The following is a 14,574-nucleotide window of genomic DNA, read 5'->3' as shown; positions in this document are numbered from 1 at the left end:
AAAAAACTATCTGCCATGATTCTTTGATGCCATGACACTAGAAGTTGGAGCTTAAGAAAATCCTGGTAATTATAACTTCATGATGGTGTAAATACAATCATTCCAATATGACTTGGACAAACAAGAACATGAGGTCTTTAAATACTTTGAGTCTGTTTAGAGATGTTCTTTAGCATTTTAGCATTGCGTTTGCTGTATGTCTCTCTAATTTTTTACACCTCAGTGTTTGTAAAATGTATATTAGTGTAATTTCCAGTATACAGACATTTATCTATAGAATTGTTGTTGTTGTTGTTGTTTGTTTCTAATTTGAATTTGAACAATCATGCCACCGGTTGTAATAACTTCATTTGAGGATTTGAAAGTGTAGGTCTCAATGAGAATTATACTCATCACAGATGCTCCAGCTGTGATTTTTGACTTTTATTTGAGCCAAACAAATCAACATTGATATGACCTGCTTTTTCATAGTGTCCTGCTCAGGGCAAAGTCTGCTGTATTCATTTTCTTGCCTTAAACCTACTTGTGAATGTTTGGGGTTGAATTCTTATACCATTGTACCAAGTTGTTAAGAATGAAGCATTTGATTCTAATTACAGTACATATCAAATATGTGTGTCTTTTAATTTTGTGCATATGCGGTTCGGTTCTCTTAATTTTGAGTTGAAATGGGTTTGAAGGGTTCAGGATTGCTTAGCAGGCATACTTTGCTTTAGCTTTTTGCTTTGCTCTACTCTGCTTCATCTGAGAATCTACAAATGAAGTCATATTAATAAAAGACTCTCAAAAACTCAAAATTCTGTGATTATTCATCATCTTTTAAATGCTGGTTTATATAATCCATTTCTGGAAAGAGATCGTCTTCTGATATGCACCTGCTGATGTTTTACTGTAAATCTCTGATGCTGTAAATAATGGTATGTTCAGTAGCATTATTGCTTGTTTACTGTACATTTCTGATTTTGTAAAATAAGGTTACATAGAATTTGAGATCAGCGCTGAATTACTTTTAGTTGTGGAATGACACTAATCATAACATTTCTTGTAGTTATAAATCTGTTCAAATAAAATGTTTCATAGAAAGTTGTGTATAAAATGGTCTATAAACTGTGCATTTTTGCAAAATTCAGTGCTAAAAAAAGACCCAGGCTGATGTACTGTGGTAATAAGGAGTTTTCCATATTGATTTTTCACAACTGTTTGTGCCATATTTAGATTTACACATTTAATGTTGTGTTTTGACGTTAATGGAAATCTGCTTAAACTTAACAGATTACATTTCTTTTCTTATGATGAGGGACACCAAATACTATGACAAATCATTTGGCAGAAAGAGGAGCAAACAGGAATTTGATTAAGTACATGAATACACTGATTTTGGTTCAATTTAAATAAATAAATAAAAAAGAAAGAAAGCCAAGAGAAATTGTAAGGTAAAAATAAACACACACACACACACACACACATTTTGATGACTGTAACTGACAACTAAGGTAAATCCCAAATTCAGTATCTCAGAAAATTAGAATATAACTTAAGACCAGTACAAAGAAAGGACTTTTAGAAACCTTAGCCAACTAAAAAGTATAAAAATGAAAAGTATGAGCATGTACAGCACTCAATACTTAGTTGGGGCTCCTTTTGCCTGAATGACTGCAGCAATGCGGCGTGGCATGGAGTCGATCAGTCTGTGGCACTGCTCAGGGGTTATGAGAGCCCAGGTTGCTCTGATAGTGGCCTTCAGCTCTTCTGTATTCTTGGGTCTGGCATATCAATATCTTCCTCTTCACAATACACCATAGATTTTCTATGGTCAGGCGAGTTTGCTGGCCAATTGAGAACAGGGATACCATGGTCCTTAAACCAGGTACTGGTAGCTTTGGCACTGTTTACAGGTGCCAAGTGAAAATGAAATCTGCATCTCCATAAAGTTGGTCAGCAGCAGGAAGCATGAAGTGCTCTTAAACTTCCTGGTATACGGCTGTGTTGACCTTGGACCTCAGAAAACACTGTGGACCAACACCAGCAGATGACATGGCACCCAAACCATCTCTGACGGTGGAAACTTTACACTGGACCTCAAGCAATGTGGATTGTGTGCCTCTCCTCTCTTCCTCCAGACTCTGGGACCCTGATTTCCAAAGGAAATGCAAAATTCACTTTCATCAGAGAACATAACTTTGGACCACTCAGCAGCAGTCCAGTCCTTTTTGAAGCGAGACGCTTCTGACGCGGTCTGTTGTTCAAGATTGGCTGGACACAAGGAGTGCGACAGCTGGAACCCATGTCTTGCATACGTCTGTGTGTAGTGGTTCTTGAAGCACTGACTCCAGCTGCAGTCCACTCTTTGTGAATTTCTGTCACGGTTGGTAAACCATGATCTCTGGGTTTTGCACTTTGTGGTGAAATCTGTGTGTTTCGTATCTGCACTGATTAGTTTGTGGGCGTCTCCATTAATTGTCACCAGCAGCAGCTGTCACTCATCACTCTCTCTCTATATAATGGCTTGTCTCACGTCTTGTGTTTGTGAGAGCGTTGTTTCATGTTGGTAACTGTTCTTTGCTTCTGTGTTGTTCTGCGTTTGGATGTCCGTGTCTTCCCCCGGAACCTCATCCACTCATCACACCTTCACAAGCATCACAACTTACCTTCGGCTCGATTCCCCGCAGTTCCTGTGCCATCCTCTCCTGATGCCAACTCTCCACCACCATCTGGATTACTCACCACCTTCACCATCTTGGATTGTCGTCTTCCCAGCATTGTTTGTATTCTTGTTAGTTTTGTTTTGTTTCATTAAATATTGATCGCACTTGTTTCCAGCTTCTCTTTCACCCAGTCGTCACAATCTCCACCACATTTTTGAATGGGTTTTGTTTCACAATCCTCTCCAGGGTGCGGTTATCCCTATTGCTTGTACACTTTTTTCTACCACATCTTTTCCTTCCCTTCGTCTCTCTATTAACGTGCTTGGGCACAGAGCTCTGTGAACAGCCAGCCTCTTTTGCAATGACCTTTTGTGTCTTTCCCTCCTTGTGCAAGGTGTCAATGGTCGTCTTTTGGACAACTGTCAAGTCAGCAGTCTTCCCCATGATAGTGTATCCTACAGAACTAGACTGAGAGACCATTTAAAGGCCTTTGCAGGTGTTTTGAGTTAATAAGCTGATTAGAGTGTGGCACCAGGTGTCTTCAATATTCAACCTTTTCACAATATTCTAATTTTCTGAGATACTGATTTTCCTTAGTTGTCAGTAATATACATCAAAATTAAAAGAAATAAACATTTGAAACATATCAGTCTGTGTGTAATGAATTAATAAAATATACACGTTTCACTTTCTGAATGAAATTAGTGAAATAAATCAACTTTTTGATGATATTCTAATTATATGACCACCACCTGTATATATATGGTGAAAAATGAAATTAAATGTGTTTTTGGAAGTGAAAAAGAACAAGCCTTCTTTTAATTTCAAAGTGAAAAAAAAAAACACATTTAATGCTTTTTATTTAAAAGACTGTTCCTTAATTATACGTTATCAGATATATGCATTAGGGTTTTGTGTTATGTCTTGTTAAATTAATGTTCATTGCATTATTTTAGAGTTTTGTAATATTTTGTTTGTTTGCCCCTTCTATATGTTAGTTTTTACCTCAGCTTTTGGAAAAACTACTTGTAATGAGTTTTGATTAATCGTCTGTTTTGCTCTTGGCAACCTGTGTTTCTTTAAGGTGATTGTCAGTATTATAAAGGTAAAAACTGATTTTAATAATAAGTGTTGGCTTGATAACTCTAATACTTTTTTTGTAATTTACCATTTTAAACTGTGAAATGTACAGTTTTGTTTACACAGCTACCAGTTGTTTTCTTTTTTCTAGATGTGGCAGGATAGTTTTACAGTATGGTATTGTAAAACTTACTCAAGTTGCTCATAATATGTGTTCATTCTGCTGTGTCTCACACCGGACTGTTTTAGGTTTTTTGGGAATTGTTTCTTCTGAAATGATCTTCTCTAGCCTCAACATTCTTTGTGTGATTACAAACTACGACTGCTCCAGGATATTATAAACACTGACAGCTCTCACTGCGAGGCCTTGGAGGAGCAGATCTTAACAAGTGACCGTGGAGCTGTTGTTCAGAGCCAGAACACATCAGTGTCAGAGAACTTTTCAAAGAAATCATTCACAGAAATTTACTTGACAACATGCAGTGCGCATAAAACCGTGAAAAGAGAAACATCTAAAAATGTTAATCTAACAAACTTTACATACAAAGACAGTTTAGAGCGACCACGTTTTAATCAGGCTCTAAAAACAACATTCAAATATCATATGAGTAGTACCCTGTCTTCCTGACATGTGATAGCTCTGTGTAAAGAATAGCCACTTGTTTCTAAACTTAAAAAAAAATTGCAATCATTTCAAAATGTACAAAAATATACAGTACAGCCCAAAAGTTTGGACACACCTGCTCATTCAAAGAGTTTTCTTTATTTTCATGACTATGAAAATTGTAGATTCACACTGAAGGCATTAAAACTATGAATTAACACATGTGGAATTATATACATAACAAAAAAGTGTGAAACAACTGAAATTATGTCATATTGTAGGTTCTTCAAAGTAGCCACCTTTTGCTTTGATTACTGCTTTGCACACTCTTGGCTTTCTCTTGATGAGCTTCAAGAGGTAGTCACCTGAAATGGTCTTCCAACAGTCTTGAAGGAGTTCCCCGAGAGATGCTTAGCACTTGTTGGCCCTTTTGCCTTCTGTCTGTGGTCCAGCTCACCCCTAAACCATCTCGATTGGGTTCAGGTCCGGTGACTGTGGAGGCCAGGTCATCTGGCGCAGCACCCCATCACTCTCCTTCTTGCTCAAATAGCCCTCGATGCCTTCAGTGTGACTCTACAATTTTCATAGTCATGAAAATAAAGAAAACTCTTTGAATGAGAAGGTGTGTCCAAACTTTTGGTCTGTACTGTATATATTTTGTCATGTTTTAAAGAATGCACTTATTTTGATGTGTTGACTAACAAACTAAAGCACATGAAGTACTTGATTATAATTTTAACCTTTATTCAATAATATATGCACTAAATTACAACTTCATCTTTACAAGCGTGTCATTCATTGCAAATATATTTAAAAACATACAAGTTTCAGTAAAAAGTATATTTTAGTCTATCATAAATGCTATTCGGCAATAACACTTAACCATATCAATAAGCATCATTCTGAGAGACTTTAATTATAGGGTTAATTCAGGATAATTTGACTGTTTTCTCAGTCAACACAATGTAAAAAAAAAAGTCCCAACTCCAACACCATTAAATGTGTTCCTCCCAAAACTGTTATGATAAATATTAAACTGTGGGCTGGACTTGTATGTTGTTTAACACATATTAAGTAAATAGACATAAATAAATAAAATTATATTTGTAACTATTCTTGCCAGAGTTTACGTTGAGAGTTAAAGGATCATTTAAATGTCAGCTGCTTCAGCCTCAGTCAAGTAATAAGCTACACTTCCTGCTTCAGCTCAAGGTCAAGCTTGTTAGGAGAGAGAGAGAGAGAGAGAGAGAGAGAGAGAGAGAGAGAGAAGGAGGGAGGGGTTACTGCGCCATGCTTACTTGCCTTCTCTGTTCACCCTTCGCCGGGAAAGCCGAGCACATGGTTTTGAATGTTAGCCCACTGGGATAAAGGACCCCTGCTTCTCACAGCTCGCGCCTGTGTGCTCTCATTACCATCCGGTGAATTTTAGAACGAACAGGAACATAGAGAGCAAGAAAAACAGGGCTCAAACTCACATGCTGAAGGCTGATGAAACTGCTGTCAGAATGTACTGAAACCTCAGGACAATCAGGTGGGACGTGTGTGTGTGTGTGTGTGTGTGTGTGTGTGTGTGTGTGTGTGTGTGTGTGTGTGTGTGTGTGTGCTTGTGATTATCCAGTTTAGTGCACTAAAAGTGGTGTTCTGTAAACCAAAGAGCCAAAGGAGATTCAAGGGCACTGAAGAGTTGTTAGCCACTGGTATGAGCACAAACTGGTTATTGTGAATGGAATGAATTAATCAGGCTGAAGGAAATGGTTATCAGTGATCAGGTGATCAGGGAGTGAATACAGCGGTAATTACTGGAACTGTTAGTGTAGTATTAAGTCTAGTGAGTTTATGTGTAATCTGTTTGTTTTTAGTACTGTACATTTGAATGGGAAAGGTCATGTGACATCTCTGATTCAGACTGGATTTTCAAACATTACCAAACCCAGAAAATATAATAGAGAACTGCAAGAATTCAATAGCAGTGAAAATGTGACTCACTAAAGGGAAGTAAATACAATTGAAAATACATGTTTCTATTTTGAGTGTAATAAGGCAAATGTCACTATCCATAGGGATGTCCAATCTTGCTCCCAGAGGGCCACTTTCCAGCAGAATTTAGCTCCAGCCCTGGTTACAGCAGTATTTTGAAGAAATTATCTTACAGAGAAAGCTGCTGACTAAATGAACCACATGCCCAAGGAATTAAAGTAAACTGCATATTAGCTTTATAAAAAAATGTATGGCTTTCTGTTGTTTATGTATATGAACTATAATTCTCCACCACCTACGCACGTTATAATGGACCATCCTATTATTGAACCAATGTTGTTCAAACAACAAAAGTGTGACATTGTTACAATGGTTTCGCAAATAACTAGTTAACTTCTCCAACGATGCAACTTGTTAAGCAGAAACTTACATAATTATACAATAAACGCACCCCTGTACGATAAAAGAGCTGAAAAACAATCCCACAGATTTACATTGAAGGAGGGACCAGAAGATCAGAGACTTGGCCCACTAAAGCAACTGCCTACAACCACCCAAAAAATCATAACAACACACTAACAACCACTCAAAACAACCCAGCAATTGCTTAGAAACACCTTGAAACCACCATGGCATTGTGGTAGTCTCGTGTAGACTGATGGCTGAAGGTCTGGGAACCTTGGCTGCTTTGAATGGACAGCCCAAGAGACATTATGACTGACAGGTAAAGCAACCAATCACGGTTTATTTTGTGCCGCGTAATGTTTAGGGGCAGGGAAATGTCCCCACGATAACAGACTGCTGTGTAAAACTCTTGGACGTATTTTAAAGATGATATGCTGCAGACTTTAAATATTTCACATACTTTTGAAAATCCATCGTTTAGTTGATCCTTAAAAATACAGTTACAGTAAACACAACAGCTCTCTTCTTTCATGAGGGGGTTTGGCATCACAGCATCTTTGTTTCCAGGCAGAACGTTAAAGAACATGACACACATGTCTCCCGGAAAACCTGTATAATTCAACCAAATAATATTCTCTTATCTGTTATGCACAATACAATGTTAAAGTAGTGTCAGTGCTCTTTTCTGACAGCAAAACAGCACTTTAAAGTCAAAGAAATTGAAAGTCTATCGTAAAACTAATTAGTTCCCCTGTGCTTCCATCTTTCAGATAACCTATAAAAAACCAGTTGCCTTTTTGACGTGTGGACCTCAGTGCCTTCATCATGTCACTGCTCACACACGTGTTGGCCTGCCTTTTTGGCATCGGATCATGGGTGGCCATTAATGGGATGTGGGTGGAGCTACCTCTGATCGTCCCCTCCATTCCTGAGGGTTGGTTCCTGCCCTCCTACCTCACAATCATTATCCAGATGGCTAACATCGGGCCTCTCTTCATCACGCTCATGCACCGCTTCAGACCGGGCGTGCTGGATGAGCGGCCGGTTATCTACATGATCGTAACGGTTGGTGTGGTGGCCACCTTCCTCCTGGCGTTCCTCTGGAACCTCAGACTTACTATTGGAGGAGGCGAACACAGTGCTGCCTTACTGTCCCTCAGCTTCCTGCTGTCTGTGGTGGACTGCACCTCATCCGTCACCTTTCTTCCCTTCATGATGCGTCTGCAGCCTCGGTATCTCACCACCTACTTCATTGGAGAGGGTCTAAGTGGCCTGGTACCAGCACTGGTGGCTCTTATCCAAGGCGTAGGGGTGGTCCACTGCAAAAATGCCAGTGTTAATGCAAACTTTAGCATGGAAAACTCATCCTGGGGCTTCGATGGAGAACTGCAGGCACACTACCAACCAGCCAACTTCTCTGCTCAGGGTTTCTTCTTGTTCCTTAGTGCGATGATGATGGTGTGTCTGGGCGCTTTCTTGTTACTCAACTTCCACCCAGCAGTGGCGAGGGAACAGAAGAGCAAAGGTTATATTGATGATTCTCAGCGGGTGGAGAAGATTGATATGAGCCAAGTCCCAGATAATGAAACTCCAGAACAAAGGCCCATGTTGGATTTCCCAGAAGGCCCTGTGATAAAGCAACACAGTTCATTTGGGAAAGGAACCTACAGCAGAACTGAGCTGGTCTTCATATTTGTAGTTCTGTCCTGGGTAAATGCACTGACCAATGCAGTCCTGCCCTCAGTCCAGGCTTACTCCTGTTTGCCGTATGGAAATCAGGCCTATCATCTTGCAGCCACATTGTCTTCAGTAGCCAATCCAGTGGCTTGTTTCATTGCCATGTTTGTGCCAATAAGGTGAGAACAATGATGCGCTATATTCATGCAACTATTCCATGTCTGAATTGCATTTGGCTAACGTGCTTTCTTAAATCATTTCGAAGGTCTCTGGTGCTGATGGGGGTTCTGACAGTGACTGGCACAGGGTTTGGAGCATATATAATGGCCATGGCAGCACAAAGCCCTTGCCCTCTGCTGATCAATCATGACCTAGGACCAGCACTCATCGTAAGACTTACACGCATGCTTTCTATTGGTCTGAGCTGTTCCATATTTTACAAGCATAAGTAAATGTACTTGCACTACAATTTATATTCTCAATAATTAAGGTTCTTTATTTGGGCGTAACTGGTTCCATGAAGAACCGTTGACATTCCACGGAATGTTTAAACTGCACAAAAGGTTATTTAAAGTGAAAAAAGGTTTAAAATGCCGTTCAAAATGGTTCTTTTAAAAATGTTTGGGATGGCAACAAAACACATAATCTCCATGTGCTCTTTCTCGCTTTATCTTTAGGTCATAACCTGGGTCATATTTGTCCTGACTTTGTCTTATGTGAAGGTGATTATTGGAGTGATCCTGCGAGATGAAGGCCACAGTGCTCTCGTGTGGTGTGGAGCTGTGGTGCAGCTGGGCTCTATGTTAGGTGCCCTGTCTATGTTCCCTTTGGTTAGTGTTTATAGACTTTTCCAGTCAGGAGATCCCTGTAATACCAAGTGTCCTAAATAAAAGCAATCATTATTCAGAGTAAAACACTTATATGTTAGCGAACAAGGTTGAATAATACACAGAGGTAAGACCAAGCACATTTTTCCATTATAACTTTTTTTCCCCCCACATTTACATACAACCCAAATCTCAGCTACTGTATTGTTCCAACAACTATTTTGCCATTTGGTTGTATATGGCCATATAGTTCTTAGTACTGTTACATCATGACAAAACAAGCTTTATAACCTTCTGTAAAATCTGGAACTGCCTTATAGTTACAGTGTAACTTGTCAGTTATGACATTTTTGTTATAGTTCAATGTTTATACTTAATATGTAGTGTTTTTGGTATCATACTGAACTGTTGCTAAAGCATGAGGTCATGGTTTTTAAAAGAATTTGAAAATATTTATGCTTTTATATAAGCCTTGCCAAATCCTATTCCTGTTCCTTTGGTTTGGTAAAAAATAAATATTTGTTCTCTAAGAATAAAGCTGTGTCGTGCTGATTTCTATTAACATCTAGTTGATTAATATAAGTCTATCACATTAACTCATCGAACTCCATCATAAAGTTGGTCACACTGGGAAACTCTGATGGGCATGCATATATATATATATATATATATATATATATATATATATATATATATATATATATATATATATATATATATATATATCACATATCAGCAAATGTGACATAATTTTCATTTCCATAAGTCATCAGACTCGATACAGCTCTTTTTATTCAACACATTTTTAGGGGCCAAGCACTGAAGGTGCGTAGGACCCTATTGTATTTGTTCCTGTTCTTATTATTAGGGGCCAAGCACCGAAGGTGCGTAGGCACCTATTGTAATCGTTGGCGTTATTATTATTCTTCTTCCGCCGCAAGTCTATGGCAGCCCATACAACTGATTGCGGGAAAGTTGTAATGGCTTGACATTCTGATAGAGGGCAGTCCCAACATTAACTATAGCAAATTTGAAGTCTCTAACTCCAACTCTCTAGCGCCACCACTTGTCCAAACTTTCAATGTTTGTATGCTAATTACTTTTGAACTGTAAGCCAGAAAATGAAATTTCTCGCCATGACTCGCCATGATTTTAAAACTGATCGATTTTCAAAAAGGCTTCGTTGAATAAACATGAGTAACGTTACGTACTGCACGTTTAATAATAATAATTCCTTACATTTATATGTTTAAATATCAAAACAAGGCATGGGTGTTTTTATATCACTATTTCTGAAGGAAGACTTGCATGTTATATGCCTGATAACGCAGCGTTTGTGAGCGTAGCTCTGCTTTGTTTACAGCTGTTACTGGAGAAACCTCTATTTCTCGCGCTTTATGTATCTCCTGCTCGGAAATAATTAATTTGCATTTTCATTAAGTCCACCTGATTTACGCAGCAAACATATTTTGTTTGTTATCAAAAAAAAAAATCTACTCTAGAGGTACTTGGCTGTTGTTATTGATTTCATTTGGAAGTCTACCGGAAGTTAAGTTAGGGCCACAAAAGCGCGCATGCGCAGTAACATTTGTTTATGTTGTTGCCGTTGAAACCGTCTATATTGGCTATATCTTCGAAACCGCTTGTCCGATCGAGACGAAACCACCGTCAGAAGTTCGGAAACATAGGTCGATAGCCAAATGCTAATGCCCAAATGCGAAAATATTGATAGTAAGGGGTAGTAATAGTCAATCATGTGTCAGTCATTTTTTACATGTTTTTTCATATAAATGTCTATAACTTTGAAGTGAATTGAGATAATTTCACCAAAATGGACACACATATGTATGGGCTCACTCTAAGGACACATAGAAAAAATGGTGGGACTGAGCCTCTTGGTGGCGGTATAATAGAACTAAACAAATGCATTGGTGTAATATTATGAAACTCAGAATGTGCCAACAACACCATCCCCTGAAGGTACTCAAAATAATTCAAAACAGCGCCACATAGTTGTCAAAAGTTATAACAAAATTTCCAAAAAGGCTTATAACTTTTGAATAAATCTGGCTATTGAAAAGCTTCTGGTCTCAATAGATTCCTTGGGTCAAGTCGAAAACATAGATACCAAGTTCTCCTTATTTGGCCGAACTTCCTGTCCGCCATCTTGATTTTCAGTTAAAACCTACTTTTTCGAACTCCTCCTAGACCTCCTTCAGACTGAGCCAACTAAAAGATATTGATTTCGTGTCGATATACGAGATGGTTCTCATTTAGCTCATCAATGAATTTGCTGGAAGGATGCCAAAATGCATTTGAGGCTGTATCTCAGCAAAGCTTTGACATTTTTGCATCAAACATTGTATGTGTCATTGTCACCTTACACTGACCATGCCACATCAATTTTGTAACAACGCCACCTATTGGTCAAGAGAAATAAACCAATCATTAATTCTTAATTATTAGCATTTTTGAAAATTTCATAACTTTTGATTGCATTCACCTATTTTAATGAAACTGGTCTCAAAATATTCCTTGGGTCAAGCCGACAACATACATATCAATTGTTATAATAAGCTGAACCTCCTGTCGTCCATTTTGATTTATGTTGTTAACCTACTTTTTTGCACTTCTCATCAACCTTTGGTGCGATTTTCATCAAAATTGATTCAAATCATCTTCAGACTGTGCTGACCAAAAGTTATGGATTTCGTGTCGATAGACGCAACCGTTTTTGTACAGCGCCACTATGAACATTAAGCACTGTGTCAAAATTACTCTAAGGCTATATATCTTCAAAGCTTTGACATACTGACACCAAACTTTGTATGTGCAATAGTCACCTCACACTGACCATTCCACACTAATTTGGTAAGAGCGCCACCTATTGGTTACACATGATAAGCCAATAAATCCTATTACTAGTTGTTGTGTTTATTGTTTTCAAGCCATTTTGCCTAAAATAATCTTAGAATTACTCATTCCTGCAGTTCGTCTGAAGCTTGCTTCTGTAGTGCTTGGCCCCGTTATTGCTGCTTGCAGCTATATTTAGAAATTAGCTTTAGTAAGGCTGAAACCCCAAGTGAGCAAGCCATTGGTGATAGTGGCCCAAAAACTCCCTGAGGTGTTAAAATGAGAAAGAAAGCCTGAATCTTGAATCCTGAATGTTGTTTATGTGCATTAAGTAAAACACAAACACAAATCAACTGCCTAAATAATCCACCCCAAAAAAATGTTATAATTATAGGTAGACCAGCTAATTATACCTTGTATAATCAACTTATTTTAAGACAGTTTGTATTCTTTCATACTACTATTTCAGCACACATAATATATATAATGACAACATTTGATTTAATTATTTTTTTCTTATTATAGGCCTATACACATATAATAATTAAAAAGTACTAACTAAATAAGCAGGCCTACTAGTATAAATAGAGGACTTGGGGAAGGGGTTGATGGGTGTTGGTATTTTTTGATTTACAAAATAAATTCATGTTCAATTTTAAATAGATGTCCATGTTTTCATCCTACTGTTATTTGGTTGTAACATCATCGTCACTAAGTTACAAATGTTAAAGTGAAAACTACTAATTTTCTACTACTACTGCGTACTGAGTAGGTACTAGTAAATAATAAATTACATTATTACATTTAAAAACTGCCCCGAACTAAACAGAATACTGAAATAAAATCAAGGAAGCCATAGGAAAGGTAGAACAATGGTCGTATAGCTGGGGCTTTAAGCTTTCTCCAAGTAAGTCTTGCCATATGATATTTACAAGGAAGAAAGGGATAGAAAAACAGAACCTACAGTTATATGGACATAATATGGAAACAGTAGATCATTTTAAATATCTTGGTATGTGGTTAGACCAAAAGGGAACATGGAAAATACACATTGAAAAGGTGGAATCAAAATGCAAGAAAGTCATCAATTTAATGAGAGCAGTAGTGGGGAAAGACTGGGGAGCAAATAAACAATCACTAATATATATTTACAGGGCTTTAATGAGGTCAACAATCGATTATGGATGTTATGTATATGGAGCAGCAGCTAAAACACATTTACTGAAGCTAGATAGAATTAGTAACAAAGCATTGAGGATATGTGCAGGTGTAATGAGATCAACACCAATTAAAGCAATACAGGTTGAGTTAGGAGAAGTGCCGTCAGATCTGAGAAGAGATAAGCTCATGCTTACATATTGGAGTCGCTTAAGTGGATGTGGACATGAAAATCATGCAAAAAGTGTTATTCAAGAATGTTGGGAGTATAGGTCTTTTAAAGGTAATGGCTTTGGATGGGTAACAAAGACAAAATCAGAGGAATATAGAGTGAAAAATATATGGTTTAATTCACCTATACCTATTAGTAATATACCTATATGGTTATTTACCAAAACTGAGATAGACTTAAACATTTTGGAACTAAAAAATGAATGGGAAGAGAGTGAGAAAGGACACCTGGCAAGTCAATATATAAGGAACAAATATTATAGTTACTTAGAAATTTATACAGATGGATCTAAGGATGAGAAGGACAATGTAGGAATAGGAATATATATACCAACAATGAACATAAGTATTGGAAAAAGATTACCTGATCAGGCTTCAGTGTATACGGCAGAGATGATGGCGATTATTGTAGGACTACAGTGGGTTGAGGAAGTAAAACCAGACAGAGTGGTGTGTTGTGTTGATTCTGTAGCAGCTTTATATAGTATTCAAAATATGAAATCTAGTAGAGAAGATCTAATGCTAGAAATCCAACAAAGTTTATTTAGATTACAGAGACTACAGATAGATGTGAGATTATGTTGGGTACCTGCTCATATAGGAATAAAAGGGAATGAGGGAGCAGATAAAATCGCAAAAAATCAACCAGGACAAATGATAAAATAAATATACCCCTTGGAAAAGGAGAGGCTAAGGCAATAATCAAAAAAGAAATTATGAAAAAATGGCAGGACAGGTGGGATGTGGATAAAAGTGGAAGGAAATATTACAGATTGCAAAAATCTATTAATACACAGGGGGTGAATAGAAGTAACAGAAGAGAGGAGAGTGTTTTAACCAGGCTAAGGTTTGATCACACAGGATTAAATAAAACATTGTTTTTAATGGGTAAAAGCCAATCTGATGAATGTATAGAATGTAGGTCCAAGGAAGATGTTGAACACGTATTATTGCATTGTAAGAAATATAGGGATGAGAGGATGAGACTAAATCAAAAGATAAGTCAGGTAGGAAGAAAGTGGAATATTGAAGGTTTGTTAGGCACAACAGGAGATGGGGTAAAGGATGCACAGAAAGCAGTTGTACAATATTTGAAAAATATTGGAATATATAATAG

At 37.6% G+C, this 14,574-nt stretch overlaps 1 protein-coding gene across 1 annotated transcript; it reads left to right on the top strand.

The window, feature by feature from the left end:
* Positions 1 to 5,632: 5,632 nt before the first annotated feature.
* On the top strand, positions 5,633 to 9,746 carry LOC132157983 (solute carrier family 52, riboflavin transporter, member 3-B-like). The gene is made up of 4 exons (XM_059567224.1): positions 5,633 to 5,860; positions 7,482 to 8,567; positions 8,654 to 8,777; positions 9,066 to 9,746. Exons 2-4 carry the CDS (start codon positions 7,537 to 7,539, stop codon positions 9,276 to 9,278), a joined length of 1,368 nt encoding a protein of 455 aa, XP_059423207.1. The 5' UTR covers positions 5,633 to 5,860; positions 7,482 to 7,536; the 3' UTR covers positions 9,279 to 9,746.
* The last annotated feature ends 4,828 nt before the right edge of the window (positions 9,747 to 14,574 follow it).

This window comes from Carassius carassius, chromosome 15, assembly GCF_963082965.1.
Source record: "Carassius carassius chromosome 15, fCarCar2.1, whole genome shotgun sequence".
NCBI lineage: Eukaryota > Metazoa > Chordata > Actinopteri > Cypriniformes > Cyprinidae > Carassius > Carassius carassius.
The sequence above is the reverse complement of the archived record's forward strand: the minus strand, read 5'-3'. Positions and strand labels throughout refer to the sequence as shown.

Coding starts and splice junctions, on each gene's coding strand:
- LOC132157983 (XM_059567224.1), top strand. CDS start 7,537: ATGTCACTGCTCACACACGTGTTGGCCTGCCTTTTTGGCATCGGATCA. Junction 8,568..8,653: donor GCCATGTTTGTGCCAATAAG/GTGAGAACAATG, acceptor ATCATTTCGAAG/GTCTCTGGTGCTGATGGGGG. Junction 8,778..9,065: donor ACCTAGGACCAGCACTCATC/GTAAGACTTACA, acceptor CTTTATCTTTAG/GTCATAACCTGGGTCATATT.